At 39.0% G+C, this 17,807-nt stretch overlaps 2 protein-coding genes and 1 non-coding gene across 8 annotated transcripts; 2 read left to right on the forward strand and 1 right to left on the reverse strand.

Annotated features, from left to right (window-relative positions):
- Positions 1-2,279: 2,279 nt before the first annotated feature.
- On the forward strand, positions 2,280-6,827 carry dnajc18 (DnaJ (Hsp40) homolog, subfamily C, member 18). Its single transcript, XM_056731267.1, has 8 exons — positions 2,280-2,762; positions 3,183-3,387; positions 3,478-3,623; positions 3,725-3,937; positions 4,894-5,006; positions 5,122-5,231; positions 5,376-5,548; positions 5,632-6,827. The coding sequence occupies exons 1-8, from the start codon at positions 2,627-2,629 to the stop codon at positions 5,754-5,756; spliced, it is 1,221 nt and encodes a 406-aa protein (XP_056587245.1). The 5' UTR covers positions 2,280-2,626; the 3' UTR covers positions 5,757-6,827.
- Positions 6,828-7,101: 274 nt separating this feature from the next.
- On the reverse strand, positions 7,102-17,807 carry brd8a (bromodomain containing 8a). 6 transcript variants are annotated; one of them, XM_056731262.1, is made up of 20 exons: positions 15,711-15,764; positions 15,192-15,285; positions 15,012-15,081; positions 14,682-14,731; positions 14,481-14,603; positions 14,331-14,411; positions 14,185-14,249; positions 13,944-14,068; positions 13,686-13,877; positions 13,390-13,489; positions 12,971-13,105; positions 12,601-12,740; positions 10,840-11,200; positions 10,696-10,739; positions 10,315-10,583; positions 10,141-10,233; positions 9,973-10,041; positions 8,317-8,599; positions 7,934-7,978; positions 7,102-7,416 (listed from the first exon to the last, which is right to left on the reverse strand). In XM_056731262.1, exons 1-20 carry the CDS (start codon positions 15,727-15,729, stop codon positions 7,357-7,359), a joined length of 2,418 nt encoding a protein of 805 aa, XP_056587240.1. In that variant the 5' UTR covers positions 15,730-15,764; the 3' UTR covers positions 7,102-7,356. The 6 variants fall into 6 exon arrangements, with proteins under 6 accessions (XP_056587240.1, XP_056587242.1, XP_056587244.1 ...); XM_056731266.1 differs by lacking the exon at positions 15,711-15,764 and adding an exon at positions 17,654-17,807 and having other exon boundaries at positions 7,103-7,416; positions 10,813-11,200; XM_056731261.1 differs by having other exon boundaries at positions 7,103-7,416; positions 10,813-11,200.
- On the forward strand, positions 16,521-16,593 carry trnaa-agc (transfer RNA alanine (anticodon AGC)). Its single transcript has one exon. It is a non-coding gene; the product is annotated as a tRNA-Ala (tRNA).

Below are 17,807 nucleotides of genomic sequence, written 5' to 3' on the forward strand. Positions count from 1 at the left end.
TGAATTATTTTACTTTGGAAACCATGTATCTGAATTTATTGTCTAATTCGACTGCTCAAATTCAGATCGAAAAATTCAAGTTAAATATTCACATGGTAACATCCGGGCTACCCAGGATAGGAAAAACAGTTGAGCCCAGAGCCCGTCTGCAATTGAATCGAACCATTGAACCGAACCAATGAACCGAACCGACGTCGGTCGAGAAATAATAATAATAATAGTTCCAAAAAATAATTAGCAACAACATACTTTTGTTCTGTAGAGTCTGATTGTACATAAACAGCAAACTTACCGGAGCGCCTTCGTTTTCCCTAGAAGTCATCTGCTTAACAGGTTTAATATCCGTGCCTTGGCCTCTTCTTGGATCATGACAGACAGTCAGGTTGTCGTGCTCTGATAGGCCGCCCGACGTCGGTTCATTGGTTCTGTTCAATGGTTCGATTCAATTGCAGACGGGGGGCTCAACTGTTTTTCCTATCCTGGGTAGCCCGGATGTTACCATGTGAATATTTAACTTGAATTTTTCGATCTGAATTTGAGCAGTCGAATTAGACATATGTTTTCTTTGAAAAGTATTAACTTGAAATTTGAGATCTGAATAAGAGCAATCAAATTTGATCAATCTGAATGCATTTTATCTGAAATTCTGTAAATTGTTCTTTTTTGTATCTGAATTTGTGAGCATTAAATTCAGGTTTTTAAATTGGAAATCAAGAATTTTCATATTTAAATTTCATAGAGGTAAATTCGAAACAAATAAATTCAGATACATGGTTTCCAAAGTAAAATAATTCAAAATCAAGTATTCATAGGCTGTTAAATTTCAAAACATTATGTCTCTTATTTGCTTCCATATGAAACATCTCTTGAGTACAGAATTTTAAACAAGATAACACAATTTCTCCCATCCTTGACTCACCATCCAACTAAAGGGAATTTTACAATCCGTGTCCTTCAGATGATTCATAACGAAACCTGTGTTTTTCTGTGCATCACAGTTAAAGATAAAATTAATACTATGAATATTGATTTATTAATTTTTGTTTTTGTAAACTTCTTCACCAAAGCCTAGGCAGAGGTACAAAACAAACGTTTTTAAATGGGTCATATGACACGGCTAAAACAAATATTATCTTTTAGATGTAATACAATGTGTATACATGATTTAAAGTTCAAAAATGCTGTATTTTACACATACTGTGCATTTTTGTATCTCCTCTTTGCCCCGTCTCTGAAACCCACAGATTTTGAACAAAGTTTGTCGCGCTGAAAAGTGAGGTGTGCTATGATTGGCCAGTTAACCAGTGCGTAGTGATTGGTCGAATACTGCAAGCGTGTGACGGAAATGAAACGCCTCTTTCCATATTTGGACCATCAGGTTATTTAGCGATTGTACTGATAGGTACGCCCATCTTACTTGTGTATACATTTGAGAGGTCTTAGTCAAATCTTACCAGAATGCATCTTTTGTTCCGACACTTTGATTTTTGCTATTTTACGTGTCTGATACATGCATGGGCAACTTATAACACATCAAAGACACAGAAAAACAAGTATATAACTCCATCTTTGAAATACATATTTCTCTTGAAGATGAAGAGATCATTATGGAATAAATGTCTTGAACTGAAACACATTTACAAGGCAGGAATAAACACTGCTGCAGTGACTATATCAATACAAAATCAACTGGATTTGAATCATTTATATATGTTTAAAGATCTAAAGATAATATGTATGCTTCATTACTTTAAAAAGCTTTATATATAAAATGTTGGTTTTATAAGAATATAGTTAATGCTAATGCTGTTTGATATGAATAAATATTAATTATCAACTCATATCCTAATTAGTTTTAGTTGTTTTGAATAATATTAATAAAATATATATAAATATATATATATATAAATTGTTATATTATTACCAAACACAGACCGGAAGTTAACTTCGGGTGCATCCGATGAAACCGTCAACCCTTTTTTAACCATGGTTAAACCATGATTTTAGTAATTAAACTATCCTAGTAGAAATGGTAACCAATCTGCCAGAAAATAATTATAAAAAGTAGTCACTACACTTTACATAATGAAAAAAGGAGCGGCTATTGAGAACCATTTCATTTAAATGAACAAGGTCATTGTGTCCAGTGACTCACGTTATTTGTGTTTATACATAAACACATTTATTTACTTCATGCCTTGTAGGGCGGAGAACGCCGTCTTCTCATTGGCTGTTCGTGTTTTAGTCCCGTATTATGTACTTCCGCTTCCGGTGAGCGATGGAGGTTACGAGCAGTATTGCATTTCTGGCTTTCCTGCACATTTTACAATGACGAAGCCAAATATGTTATTTACGCATTCGCTATTAAATTTATATTCGGTTATACCGTGTCGTAGAAATGTCCGCTGAAGCAGTCAAAGCGATAATATCTGAGACCGAAAGTATAATTAGCATAAGGCGATAATTTAGCTCCATGTCAACAACATCGCGAGTGATTATTTATTACAGTCAAAACAGCGATTCCTTTACGTTACATCTTCATCCGAGTGTTTGACTCGTGCTAGCTCCGTGAAGCCCTTTGGTTGTTATTTCGGGCGTGTTTGTGTGTGTTTAGGGCGTTTGTGTTATGTTTGAGATGGACAGAGAGGAATCAGACAGACTGATAGAGAAAGCCAAACTGTGCCTGCGGTCGGGACGGAAGGAGAAAGCCCTGCAGCTGCTGTACGAGGCTCAGAGGATTTACCCCAGCGCACGGGCCAGAGGTTTGTGTCGGTGTTGCTGTTTGATTGACAAATCGGGTGTGTTGTGGGTCGCTGTGCTGCTGGCGGAAATAGAAAGTGCAGCGTCGGGATGTCGAGCGTTATATAATGTGTGCTCGGGTATCCCACTGCTGACAGGGATTGAAATAGACACATTTTAATCTTTGATGCTTCTTGATTTGCAGACTTGTTGAACATCTTCCTAGTTATCAATGTTTAGTTAAAACATGTACATATATGTTTTATTATATATTTCTGTGAGAGTAACAAGTTAACTGTGTTCAGCACTGTTATTGTGGTGACGACAGTTCACCCAATAATAAATATTCTGTCATTTCTCACTCTCATGTCTTTTAAAACCTCTATACACGTTGTTCTGTGGAACACTTTTATAATAAAAAAAAATGTCTAATATTTCTTTAGTACTCATCGATGCCATTGTGAAAAATGGTGGCCCCGTTCCCCCTGAGGAAGAGCGCACGTTCACGCCTCCACCCGGCTGGAGGAACTCCAAACTAAGTGAAAATGGCTCGGCTCTACATCAGCGGCCCAACTTGCATGAGAGAGGAGAGGGGTCCGGCGATGACAAGAAGAGCTACACTGAGGAACAGCGTCAGGGAGTGCTCAGGTAGTTACTGTTCATGCAAACTCCAACCCACCTTTAAACCTGCTGCTGATATAAAGTAATCTGTTTCCTTTCCTCCCTTAACTTGTGCAGGATTAAGAGATGTAAAGACTTCTATGAGATCCTGGGAGTGTCGAAGGAAGCTAGCGATGAGGACTTGAAGAAATCCTACAGGAAGCTGGCGCTACGATTTCACCCAGATAAGAACTTCGCCCCCGGAGCAACGGATGCTTTTAAAGGTATCTCGACTCAAACACGTTCAAGGTTTTGTTTAGGTGTCGGTTTTGTTTAGATCTAGTATTTTTTAATAGATTGGCTTGTCATGTTGTCTCGTTTGCAGCTATAGGAAATGCATATGCTGTGCTGAGTAACCCAGAGAAGAGGCAGCAGTACGATCAGTATGGTGATCAGAGCCCTGCAGATACATCCAGTCAAAATTCAGCACAGCCTCGCCACACGTACGCACACCACCGCAACTTTACCAGGGACTTTGAGGCTGACATCTCCCCAGAGGAGCTCTTCAACATCTTCTTCGGGGGAAGATTTCCTACAGGTCTGAATACGTGTGGAGATCATTGTGGGAAATTGTTGTAGTTCTTTAAAGTGAAAATTCTCATCTTCAGTCATTATTTACTCAACCTTTGGTCATTACAAACCTGTATGATTTTCTTACCTCCACAGAACACAAAAGAATATGTTTTGAAGAATGTTCTTAACTGCCCCCCATTCAGTTGCATTGGTTTTGTCTCCGTACAATAGTGAATGGGTACCGGCATTGTTCGTTAACCTTTTTTCTTATGTGTTCTGTAAAAAAAAAGAAAATCATAATGATTTAAAATTACTAGCAGGTGAGTAAATGATGACAGAATTTTCATTTTTGGGTGAACTATCACTTTAACTACCGAGTGCTCCTCTTTTATGGGTCATACTCATCTGGGTCAAAATGTCATTTTTTCCTAAATATTCATTATAGATTTTAAGGGAATGTTATGGTATTATGTAATTATATTGCAATAATTATGACCTATTATTTATACATTTTATTATGAATAATGTTTAAACATATTATATATAATATTTTATGTAAGGTTGTGCGGGAGTAAAAATATGACATTTTTGAGTTGCATCCATTATTGATTTTTTTGTCTGTTCATGGCAAGTGGCAAACATTTTTTGTACCATTCTGATGAAGTAAAACTCAAACAGAAAACATTTTTTCCGAGGACTTTTTTTTACTATTTAGCCTTGTCGAATCGTGTAGATGTGTTTTTATGTGTGTTTGGATAACCAGTCCCACAAAAGGCATCAAGTTTATTTTATTTTTTATTTTTATTATGACTGTTTAATTTAGAAAAAATTCAAAACATATTTTTTTTCAGAATAAGGAAGACCCACACTTACACTTTCACAGCCATTTAGATTATGTTTTTACAGGATGATAACAAAGACTATCCGCTAGAGTTGTGTATCATGTATTAAAAGCAGAATACATCTCTTATCTCCTTGTAGGCAACATCCATGTGTACACCAACCGAGGAGCCTCTTATGCTAATTATTATCAGCCCCGCAGACGCCGCACATTTGAGAGAAGAGATGAGGAGGTGGAGGAAAGCCGCAGTCAGGTGAGAAGTTCAAGCAGGTGTTAAAACCATGTAGCAAATTGTAGTCATATTTACTAAAGCCATTTTCTGTTTCTTCACTCACCCTCAATGCAATAAAATGACTTTATCTGTGCAGAACAACTTCACAGCTCTCCTGCAGCTCCTGCCGGTGCTGGTTCTCATTCTAATCTCTGTATTTACTCAGCTGATGGCCACCAACCCTCCATACAGCCTCTCCTACAAACCGTGAGTCACTGCACCTATGCAAACGTCCTGGGTGTCCAATATTTACTTTGAAAACGCATGAGTGACAATACAGACACACATCTGCTCTGTGATTCACCATGGTTGTTTTGCGGTTCAAAATATAATGTGTTCTCTGGCTCATAGGTCCATGGGGTTGGTGGTGTCCCGGGAAACCCAACACAGGGGTGTGCCGTATTATGTGGATAAGAGCTTTGAGAAGGAGTACGGTGGTGCCACGCTGGAGGAGCTGGAGAAGAACATTGAGAGCGACTATATTGACCATCTACAGAACAGCTGCTGGAAAGAGAAACAGCAGAGTAAGAATTCTCGCACACAACGATCAACCAAATTGGACCTTTGTGTTGCTCATGTGTACTTCTCTGTGCATCTGGTGTTACAGAATCTGATCTAGCTAACCTCGGGCAGCTGTACCGCGACGAGCGTCTGAAACAGAAGGCCGAGACAATGAAGCTTGATCACTGTGACAAGCTGCATCGCTTCTTGAGTCGACAGAAAGGAGAATGAGCCCGCGTTCCCTCCCAGCAAGCACGGCCAACCTAATAAGAGCTTTTAGTATCTGTTATATATTTCCTCGGGGGTCAACTTTTTTGGAATGAAGAAAGGAACAGTGAGATGATTACAGCAGTGTAGCCCAATCTGATATTCTTGTAAGTGCTGGTACCCGATTCATCCCTGAAGGCTGAACTGATTCGGATGTGTTGCACAGCTTCAAGGTATGGAGGGTGTGACTGGTTCGAGTGCCTGGGATTTTTTCCTTACATTAAGGAGTGCAGGCATCAGGCTGGCAGACAGGGTTAAGATAGCTATTGTTGAGTTCACACTCCTGGTTTATTGCTTGAGGTTTATTGTTAATAGAAATATTGTATTTAATAACATTATTTAACTTCTTTTTCCTGAATCTGTGCTGTGAGTTAAACATTGACAAGATGATTAAAGCTGTTACTAGGAAAAAGCGATTTTTCTTTTTTTGTAGAAAACTAAAAACAACTGTTATTAAAGACAGGGACATAAACCACTACACAGCTTTTAAAAACTCTCAAAGTAGCGAAAATAATCTTTGTATACATTAACTCAGTGTTTTAGTCATTTGTTACAATGTTGTACATTTTGGAAGGAGAAAAAATACTTTTTCTGGGCATTGACAGACTTGTTGGTTAATTCACCTACAATTTTGATTTCTATTTTGGCACTTTAGTTTCTCTTTAAACTTTATTAATATATTGCATGCAACAGTTCATCCCTGCATTCTCCTGCTTTTTGCTCAGAAGTGTTAAGAACCGTTAAATATCAGTAAATATGACCATGGGAGTCTGTTTTGATGTAGAATCCATGTTTAACCACATGTCACCGTCATAACACTATAGTCATAACGTTCTGAATATAATGAACTTTAGCACAAATTGAGCATGAATGTTGAGATGTTCAGAAGTGCTAAGGCAGAATCCTGATCTCAAGTGTTACGAGAAAGCGTCAAAGGTGACGTGTGAAGTTTGTGTCAGTGGCGGTATTGTGATCTTGTTTCTACGCAGTACCCAAGCTGTTGGTGCTTTAGTTTGGATTGAATGCATATTTTGTGCTGCTAAAATAAAACATTAATCAAACGCTTGAGGTCTGTAGTTTGATTCTTCAGCATCCCAGGTTGACTCGATGATGGGGAGACTGGATCTCTGGACCATACCGTTGGTTTTTAGGATCCGTGTTTATATAAGAATATTATTTCTGACAGTGGCAAATAATTTATATCAATATTTTCTACTGACACATTTAAGCAAAAGGTGCTTAGACTTAAGACTTTTGCATAGTACCGTATGCATCATGTCATCTTTATGCATCATTAAATTCCAGTTGTCCTGCCCTTCATCACAGGGTTTATTCTCCAGCCATCCATCAAAACCTTTAAAAGGCACTATTTATACACAAAACAACTCTTGATAACACAATACATCTCACAACAATCACATTTGGACACACATATAAACTGAAATTGAGGCAGTCTTTCAAACGTCCTTGCGAACATGTGGACCTTGGTGGCAAATGCTGTTCTGTTTTCATCACTCGGTCATTTGTGAGGTTTTTTGAACATCACATTGGACAGTCCACCTGCTCATTTCTTCATCTTCAGGTCTGCTTCTATAGCACAGCGTCGCCCCCTAGTGCCCCCATCCTGCAAAGCCAGCAAGAGAAGCAAATGAGTGATTGATATTCCAATATTGTTGTGGTAGTCAATAGGCTCCAAGAACTGTTTGGTTACAAGCATTCTTCCAAATATCTTTCTCTGTGTTCATAAGTGCAACAGAAACTCGAAGATGAGTAAATGATGACAGATTTTATTTTGGGGTGAACATTTAAAGTGCTTGACAAATATTTTCTCATTTTGAACATGAAAAGCTAAACATTACCCAGGAGTTGGATGATTTTATGGTAAAGCTTTAGGTATTTTAAATTGCAATTTCATTGCATTAAATGTTTTTCTTTAAAATAATGTTCAGTACAATACAGTTGATCAGATTGCTGCATATGGCTTGTTTATATACTGCGGCTCCATCAGCCATCAGAGACAATGCATCTAGATTCTAAAAGCTCATGATTTTCATTAAGGAGTAGAAATCTTCATAAAGCAGGTCTTACGTCACTGCTCGTGTGTCAGTAAAAGGTGGAAAGAAAAGACAGGAGATACTTACAAAGAGAGAGAGAAGAAATGCAGGAGATGCCATTGGAACGCAATCCTGTGAGAGGTCAAAGGTCATGGTCAAAGAAAGAGAGAATGGCCTTACACAAGATATTGTACTAATATAATATTTGATATAGGTTCATCGATTATAAAGAATTTCCATCGTCTTTTTCTCTCACGCACACAAAGAAATGTGAAAGCAGTTGAAAGGTGGAAATTAATAGAAAAGATATATCTGGTTGCTAAAGTGTTAAAGGTTTGTTTAAATCCTAATCTAAATTTTAAACCTAATTAACTGATCAAATGCATTTCTATGCATGTAAACAGTTTGTCATTTCTTTTATCTCAGGCCCGGCCATCATCAGTGGTCCAGAATCTCCTGTTGTGTCCCACCTTGTCATTGGGGTCCTGTTTGCGGTTTGCCTCTCTCCCGCGCAGGCTCTTGGCAGTGATGCCTGACTCTGAAGTCTGCATGATCAGCTGCGTGGCCAGAAATTGCTGGATCTGCTCCAGCACGTCCCTCTGCATCTCCAGAGCCATGTGGAAAACGTCATGATCGGAGCTGTTGTACATCACAGCGTTCTGAAACATCAGCATGATGTCACGCTGGAACTCGGCTGTTGTGCGGATCAGCCCGTTCTCAATGTTCTTTTTGATGGTGAACAAATCCATGGGCCTTAAGAAGATATTCAAGAGAATAACTAGTTGTTTTTTGAGCATAGAAAGTATATACAGTGTATTTTTTAAGCAGCTAGATAATTATTAACAGGGGTTAAAGCAAAAAAGTCCTGAGCCTGAACGTTTTTTGCAGGGTTGCGACAGCAGACACATATATTATTTGAACATTATTTCCCTTGAAACTAACTAGTAACATGCTGTTTTTGAGCTTCTCAGACAGACCTTAAAACTTTGATGATATGCCATGTGTGTATGGATCATAGATCTAAGTGAGGGCATAATCATAACCCACAAAACCATAGTTTTATGCAATTATGGTATATAAAAACATAACTTAACATACCAATTTCAATCGATTTCATCATAATAAAAATCCTAGTTTTGAAAAATAAATCAAAAAGACTATCGAGGGTGGCATTTTGAGAGTTAGATAAAGTGACAAGATCTATGATGAATTTTGTACTCTACTAAAATATTTTACGCTCTAGTAGTAATTTAATCATTAGTTTCATAGTTATTAATGATGTTGATATCATGGCACAAGTCACATCCGTAACACACAGTAATGAGATCACATACGGTCAAACCAGGTTAGCATAAATGAGCCCGCAAAAAAACCAAAGGGGATATCCTTTTTGAGCTTGTTTATTTTTTAATAATGATGTTTAAACTCCTACTGGCAAATTTTGCACTACGAACTGTGAAAACAATATAAATTCCCATTCGCTTCTCTTTCATTTGTTTTAGTCATATCAACCACATAGAATAGCAGGATTAGGCTGCTGTCACTTATGTATTGACATCCGAACTTTTTACGCTCACTTCAGACAAAAACGACGATGTTTATGACTTATATCTGTGAGATAGGTGCAACGAGCTGTGAAAAAGTATGAAAACGATTTAGACACTTTAGAAATCGATTCTTCATATCTCGATCTCGAAGCGGAGGTCTGATTAAATGATTTGCCGAAACAACACAACGTTATCGATCTTTATGTCACAGTCTCCAATTTGTGTATGTCATATTTATTATGCACTTAAAAGCTGTCCCCCAGTTCAGGCTTTATAAACGTACTCTCCATCCTGCCGAGTGTTCACTTGCTTACGTACTCTCCAACGTAACGTCTCAACTCCGAAAAAACAAGACCCGCCCCATTTAATTTTGATTGGCTAGTAGTGTGTTTGGTTGAGAATGATAGCTGTGTTCCTCTCAAACCATTTGTGGACGAATTGATGAACTCAAACTGATATCGATGAGCTTTTTTACATGTAAATCTTTTTTACCCCAGTCAAACGCCACAAACCGGAGATCCGGCACAGTGCCGGAAAACTTTAAGCCCTGTTTTAAAGGTTTAATCTATTTGATTTTACCTGTGAACAATACTGTGGTAACCAGGGGCAATGTCATCTGTCACCGGTTGCAGGAAGACATTTGCATACCTGTTGAGAGTGACCAATCACCACTCAATTTAATAGTTCATTTCTGATGAGTCAGGTGGAAAGGGGCGGGGTTAAGTAAGGCATCACAAAGACTCCTACCTATGATTGGCTGCTGCTCGCCACACTAGCATAATGGCTTTCTTCCAGATCTTCTGAGCCTGAATAGCTTCTTGATCTTCACTGCAGATCGAGCTGAGAACAAATGAATATATACGTTTTTCATGCTAAAAGCTACGATGAGGTGTAATCAGACCGTATATCTTCAGAACGTACAACTGTGAGGAGGCAGGGCTGCTAGGAATGGATTCCGCAGTGGTGTGGAGCTGTAGGGAAGAGGATGCAGTGAGCATACTACAACCGTCCTCGCTCTCGCTAGCCGGAGGGTCCAACTCTGTTTCCCCCTCTGGCTCTGAGAGGTAGACTCCCTCTGCTTCCTCTTCTCCCCCACAATTATCTGCTCCCTCGAATCCACCTTTCATCTCCAGGAAACCTTCCTCTTCTGCATCGCTCGCGGCCTCTTCCTCCTCCTCCTCTTTCACTTCCTGTCAACGAGGAAAATGAGTTAAAATACTAAAAAGAAGTTAATGCTCTCAGAGTTATTGTGTGCATCGTACATTGTGTATGAGCGTAAGGAGGGTCACAGCATCACCACACCTTTGAGTGCTGTTTTAGCGCGATGTCATCTACTAATCGTATATCTGAAAGACGACAGAAGAAATGCACTTTACTAACGTTATGAGTTCAATCTTTAATAAATGCAGCGTGAGGTACCTGACTGAGACTGTGTCCATTCATCACCTTCACTTTTGATTACTGATTCTGACTTCCCCTTCTGGTCCTTTTCAGTGTGGTGTGTTTTTGGGGCTTCTGGTTCTGAGCAGCCCCCTGATGTCAGAACAGGGTCTTGAGGGACAGTGGAGGGAGATATATACTCCTGTGTCGAGCACCCACTGCCAGATTCGCAAGCCTCAGGACCCTCCATCTTGCCCTCAAACAGATTCAGAGGATTCGAGTCCTGTGGAATGTTGGAGGGGTCAGGGGCGATGGGCCTGAAGGTGTTGGGCTCCCAGGTTCCTGTCAGGCTGTGTTCTGTGTCCTCACACAGAGACAGAGCAGCTTCAACTGCTGCCGCATCCAGCGCCTCTGCGTTCTCATCACCCTGTGTGAATAGGGAAACTCATTTACTGGAAGTGAAGACTTTCAAGTATTAAATGGTTGTTAGTGCCTAATGGGAAATATTGTATTATATAAATGTTTCTTCCTGAATTGTGATAGTTATTGACCTAGAACTCCCACAAACTCAAACTGAGTGAACAATTGTCATTAATTCGTTGATATTCAGAACATTCTAAATTCCCTGTGAACCGGAAGTTGCGATTGCTTGTACTTCCATAGCCTGATGCATTTGAAAAATAATTTGAGTGACAAAAATAGTGAGCGTGGCTAGTGTTTTTCACTGTGAACTGATTGGATGTATAAAAACAGCGGTTGTTTTTTAAATTGGAAGCATCAGACTGATAGTTGAACGGGAAGAGTTAGCAGATGCTCCGCCTAAGCCATCTGACATGCCTCCTTAAAGATGGATAGTCACTAGAGGGCGGAATTGCATTTTCAGATTTTAACTGACGATCATGAGGGCAAATGAATTAAAAAAAAGGATAAGCTACAGTATTTATAAATGCTGCAATATTCCATGAAAAAATAAGGAATTGTGATATTTCACTTTAAAGCAGCCCTGCAACGATGTGTCATGCATTCCGACTTCTTTACAATGTTAAAGGTGCTGTCTTCTCATGCTTAACATGGTCAACTTGTCAAAAACGAGTTGGATGTATTACATAGTATTTCTGTGCTCGATACACTAGCCCAGCGATGGTACAGGTTTCGGAAAAGTTTTTCGAACATGTAAAACTGTTTTGTAACAACTTTTCTTAGAACCTTATTGGACAATTCAGCCGGAAAAGCATGCGGCGCGGCCACAGGAGAAGGAGCATGTGCAGACGTCACTTTCACTTGTAAGCAGGAGAGAGAGAGAGCATACGTTGGTGAAGTTCAGGTGTTTGTTTGTTCACTGTATTTGGATGATGAATGTTATATAATCGGTGGATATAACCCAGCATTTGGAGATCGTTTGAAACTGATATATGGAGCTGTCCCAGCGCTAAAAGATGCCGGACATGAACCGCATGCGGTGAGTGAAACTGATGTCTGTGTTTTGTTGACAATGGGTGCGAACGTGCTTTGGTTCAGCCTACCCCTCCCCCCCGCACGCGCCGTATGTTTTCTGAAAAAATCGTAAAGCTGTATCTATCTTTTATAAATGTGATCAAACTGTATGCAATACTACTCTATAGTAACTCAAGATTAATATGAGATTTGCAGAAACCCTGTGTGTTACACCCGCTTTAAATATTGAATGTTTGATGTCACTCATTCAGTGATGCAATGTCTTATTTGACTCTGTAAAGTTTGAAAAGTCCACTTTCCCACAGTCTACTTGCAATACTTATTGTGGTAAAAGTGCTGTTATATTTTATTTCAGACGTCTTTTGAATTTACCTTCTCCTCAATGATGGCTATAATGTCGCCGACTGTCTCTAAGTCCAGTTCCTCTGCCATATAAGACACAGTGACCAGGTCCTCATCCCCTAAAACTGCATCCTTATTATCCACTGGTGCATTAGGGGCTCCATCCCCTCCTGTTCATACACAGGAGTAATACACTTGAACTTATTGATCAAACACACCTACTCAAACAAATAACACATATCAATCAAACAAAGGTACAAATATAATTCTGTATAAGTTTAAAACAGAGAACGATAATGATCTATAACAGCCCATTTAAAAGAATAAATAATATTTCTAATATAAAACATTGCATAAAAACATTACAAACAAATTAAAGAGGCATGACTTCAGCAAGGACCTATGGCAAGCGGGGCAGCAGTGTCCATTGCAGAGTTGGTAGTGTTGGAGGCGGAGTCTGCAGTGGCCAGTGAGCACAACTGAGAGGGAAACTGGGCGGGGCCAGCTTCCAGCAGACGCGACAGTGTGGGAGCACCTGAGACACACATATACAAACACACAGAGTGCGATATGACGTACCCACGCATATACAGCACGCGAAGACATAAACGGAAAGTAAAAACTTTGAAGCTCAATATTTCAATACTGCTCAGAATGCAGACAGAACATTATAACTCCAAAGCGACAACTAATAAAAGTTACACAGCAAGACAGGAAACATCTGTTACAAAGGCTGCCAATACAGTTTTGTCCTCTTTGTACAATTAAGCCGCTAAAATGTGACACTGGTTGGTGTAAAACAAGTGTGTGAGTTCATACCTGTAGCTGCCTGAGAGGAAGGTAGAGAAGACGTCCCAGAAGTCATCTGAATATCTTGAGTCCCTGTAAGATGACTAGGTGTAGCTTCTCCCTCAACAGCCTGAAATACGGATTTGTTATTTAGATTCTCACCTTTTTAAAGCCTTTAAGACAACAAAACACTTCTAAGTAATGACACTTAATCTAACACTTTGTCCTAACCAGGCGTGCAGGGGCATTTATGATAATATTCACTTATGTCCCACATTCTGTAACAAAAATTCTGTGGTGGACTATATTTTGTTAGAAATTCTTGCCAGTCTGGGGCTAGTGGGCAGCAGACTGCCTTTCTTCAGCAGTTCTGAGAGGAGAGGGGAAGGGGGTGGCGTGATCTTCTGCCCCAAAAGCTTCTTCTGTGTTGATTCATCGAGCAGAGAACCTAAACTGGCCTCCACGACTCCAGGGCCTGGCAACTCCGCCAGGGGCACAGACACTGTCGACCATGCGACCTGCGTCAGGAACAGATGATGTCAAAATAAGATGAAATAACTGATAAAAAACATATTAAAACTCACAGTGTTGCTAGGATCTTCCGATGAGTCCCCAATGGGAAAATCCAGGCAGGGAGAGCAGGCCCCAGAGGGCGAGTGTAAAGTCACACTGGGCACACGTCTGGGAGTGTTCTTCACTGCCTGCCTGGCTGAAACGAAAAGAACAGGCTGCTCTTAAGATTCATAATTTATACTATAAAATTACAGAATTGCCTTTATGTGAGTGGAGCACAGACGAAAAAATGTTGGTCTTGTTTTTTAGTACCCTGGTATGCGGCATCTGTGGCCTTTCTCTTCACCTCAGCTTCCTCTTCCTCTTTTTTTCTGTTCCTAATCAAGATCAAGTATTAAAAGCATTAATGACATACAGTCAGATACAACTGTTTTGACAAAAGATGCAACGTTTCTTACCGTACGATTTCCTCCCATAGCTCCTCAAGCTTGCTGTCCAGATGACCAGTCTGAATGAGCTCGGATTCTCTCTTCAGTTTCCTAAAGTACACAATGATGATGGACACCAAGTATTGGCCTAAGCAAGCACGTAAACATTGGGTAGCCTACCTGTGCTTCTCTTGCATCTCCTTAATCAGTCGCTTTAACTCCTCAATCCTCTCTGCAGTCAGCCTACGGACGATCACGTCCTCCACAGTCTCAACCACCTCTCCTTTCTCCCCTCGCTTTCTCCTGCAAATGTGCACACACACATTATTAAAACCTGATATGAATGAAGTAAATAATGGAGTAAATAAATGGAGGGCTTACTTTGGGGCTTCGGTTGTCTCCAGGAGCTCAGAGTATTGTGATGCACAATGCTGCAAAACAGTGAAGGTAAAAATGTGTGTGTTTAATCATATTCTAGAATGTAAATATTATGAAAATTTCTTCATAGTTGACACTAAAAGCGGTGTGATTTACGTCACAGAAGTATTTGCAAAAATTGTTGAGTTTTTAACATGTGTTGAAAGCACCCATATTTAAACTTTTTTTGCTAAATCAACCTACAAACATAGTTTTGATACTGAATGAACTTCTTGAGGTGTCATAAGATTATCTCTGGATATAATACTGGGTTGTTCTTTAACTCCCCGATACCTTCTGTGAGAACCAGTCGGGCGGTCGTCCGGGCTCTGCAAATGGCTTAATGGCTCGGCTCACAGACACCCTGAAACAGCATTTGTACAAAAATCACACTTTGACAATGACATTGCATTTTAATATTTGGAGGGTTTGAGGAAAACAATATTTGTGTAAATAATATAAAGTGAAAATCACCAGTTTTGGTCTCCACTCTTCATAACAGAAGAGGCAAGGCAGAGCTTTTCTCGGATGGACCATGGCTCTGTTGGGCCCAGCAGCAATTTATGTTCTGTTCAAAGATTGAAAGTCTACTTAGGGAAGATCACAGTTGATGTGTTTTAGTTTTAAATAGCATTGACGCATATGTCTGTCTTTACGTGCCACACTGCATTAGGGAACACATATTCATGACAGTTAATGGCTAAAGATGATGCATTACAAAGATGGCCAGTTTATAAACTACTAACGGGGCCATTTTAGATGGTCGTTGCATCAACATGACTTAACAGAAATAATATGTATCGATTTGGTAAAGAGTCCGACGGTTCAGCCAATGAGCGTCATTCCCATATTGACATATGCTTGTCAAATCCCGCAACACGCGCATCCATTCTGCACGCGCTATAAATGCATGCTTTATAATCCGTTCTCTGTCATATGCATGTGAATAACTAAAATGCAGTTTATAAAAAGATAAGAATGAATCATACTCACTTCCAACTCCGCTCGCCATCTTGTTTCTATTGCTCCTTTGGTATGACAAGTGTCTTGGTATTTAATGTAAACGGGCACATCCGGTGTCAATTTTCCAACAATATTTTTATGAATTGTCTTTGTAACTCCAATTTATTTGGTGCATTGGCGATTGTTTTGAAGTATGATCAGAGAGTTTGCGCTTAAACGCCGATGTGAGTTTAAATAATTTAAACTTAAATTAAACCATTTGTATAATATAACATTATTATAAGTGTTTTTCTTATTATTACTGTTGTTTTGTGCTCAACCATTTTAGTTCTGAATAAGTTTCCTTTTTTTACTTATTTTACCTAATGTTACTTATTGCTGTGAAGGAAAAAGAAATAAATCAAGAAAAAAAGATTAATTCTGTATCATCACGTTGCTTATGAGGAATGTACAGTGCTTATTTAATTTCTATTAACGTTACTAATACCACATTTCTTTGTAGACAAAATTACACGAATAGGGAAAATCAAAATAAAATAAATCAAATAATATAATATAATATAAAAAAGAATACGAAAAAGACGTTAGTCGTATGTTCGGTAAACACAATTTTGTTATAGCTTTTATTTTGACTGACAACTTATTTCCGGAAGTTAAACAAATAACCAATTTATTTGTTGTAACATTTTATTTTCGGGGAAGAACACATGTGACATATTAATGCTCTTTGCTTAAGATAGTCAGACAACTTGCCCTCGCTGTACTGTACCATAAAATCATTTTTTTTATTTTTATTACTGTAGTGTTATATACTATAGTGTACAAAGTATTAGCTCATATGGGGGATTAGCTCAGATGGTAGAGCGCTCGCTTAGCATGCGAGAGGTAGCGGGATCGATGCCCGCATCCTCCAATGTTTTCACATTTTTATATATTTTTTTGTATAATATCCTACACTACTGTAATACCTGAATGGACTACTGTGGTCGCGACAGTTACAGTTGTGGCGTATGCAGTTGTAATCTCCTAGGACGAGTGATACTGTGTGAGATGATTCAGTCACTCTCTCTCGGTAACTGGACGTCCGAGGTTTTCTGTAATTCAGATTTATGGGATGCTGAACCTAAACACCTTTGATGTGACTACATTGCTGCGGTGCCCTAGTCTCGTATTCCGTTGTTTTCGTGTATGTGTGTTCGTCTGGTGGGGATTGCGGGTATACACTCTCTTGCTGCATGTATCTAGTGGTTTGAATGTATAAGCAAATGCATTAAGATCCTCCTAGTCGTGTTGACTAAGGGGGTGTAATTTGCCATGTGATTTTGAATGCAGTAACTGTTTCCATTTGATTATGTGAAATTGATCCCCTTTTTTATCATTAAACTTGTTTCTCTGATTTTATTATTTTATTTTATGTACAGTATATGTTTTTGATTGGTTTTGTTTATTTTGGTTAACTCATGTTTGTAAGGTTGGAGACGTAGGCTGCGGGTAGATGTGTCCACAAATTGCGGTACTTGATATTTTGCTGAGTGTGTGGAGAAAAATTAGCGACCTCTGCTGGCTATCTCTGTCATTATTTATAAGAATGTTAATTGTATTTTTTGTGAAAGAGATCATCTGAAGTGAACTAATAATAAAGATTATATATTTTTCTATATAGTTTCTGTTCTCGTTTAGGTGGCGACGTCGAGTAGTTCTTCCATTTTTTCTGTTCAGCATCCTTCCTGCCCACTTTGCCACATCTAAATATTTTAATCAGTTAACGTGCAACTAAATTTATGTAAGGTGGCCTAATGATGAAGCAAACATTCTGTTCTTTGTAAGATACATGCGGCTTCCAAACAAATTACATAACTTAAATGATCGCAAATTCAGTCATACTAAACAGTTCCAAAACTGTGTGGATTTTTTATTCCCCTCTAAACAAACTTTTTAATATTCAAGGACTGGAAAAGAAATGAGACACTGACCTGTCAAAAGGGTGCCAGTTCGATCTGAAGATTTGTAGCACTTGATACATTAAAGCAGCAATCCGTAGAATTGGCCTCTTTGTCGCCATCTCAGTTTGTAATTCCTATTGCAGGTGATGTGCGGAGGTATTTCTTTACGTGAGTTGTGATTCGG

Source organism: Triplophysa dalaica, chromosome 19, assembly GCF_015846415.1.
Source record: "Triplophysa dalaica isolate WHDGS20190420 chromosome 19, ASM1584641v1, whole genome shotgun sequence".
Lineage (NCBI taxonomy): Eukaryota > Metazoa > Chordata > Actinopteri > Cypriniformes > Nemacheilidae > Triplophysa > Triplophysa dalaica.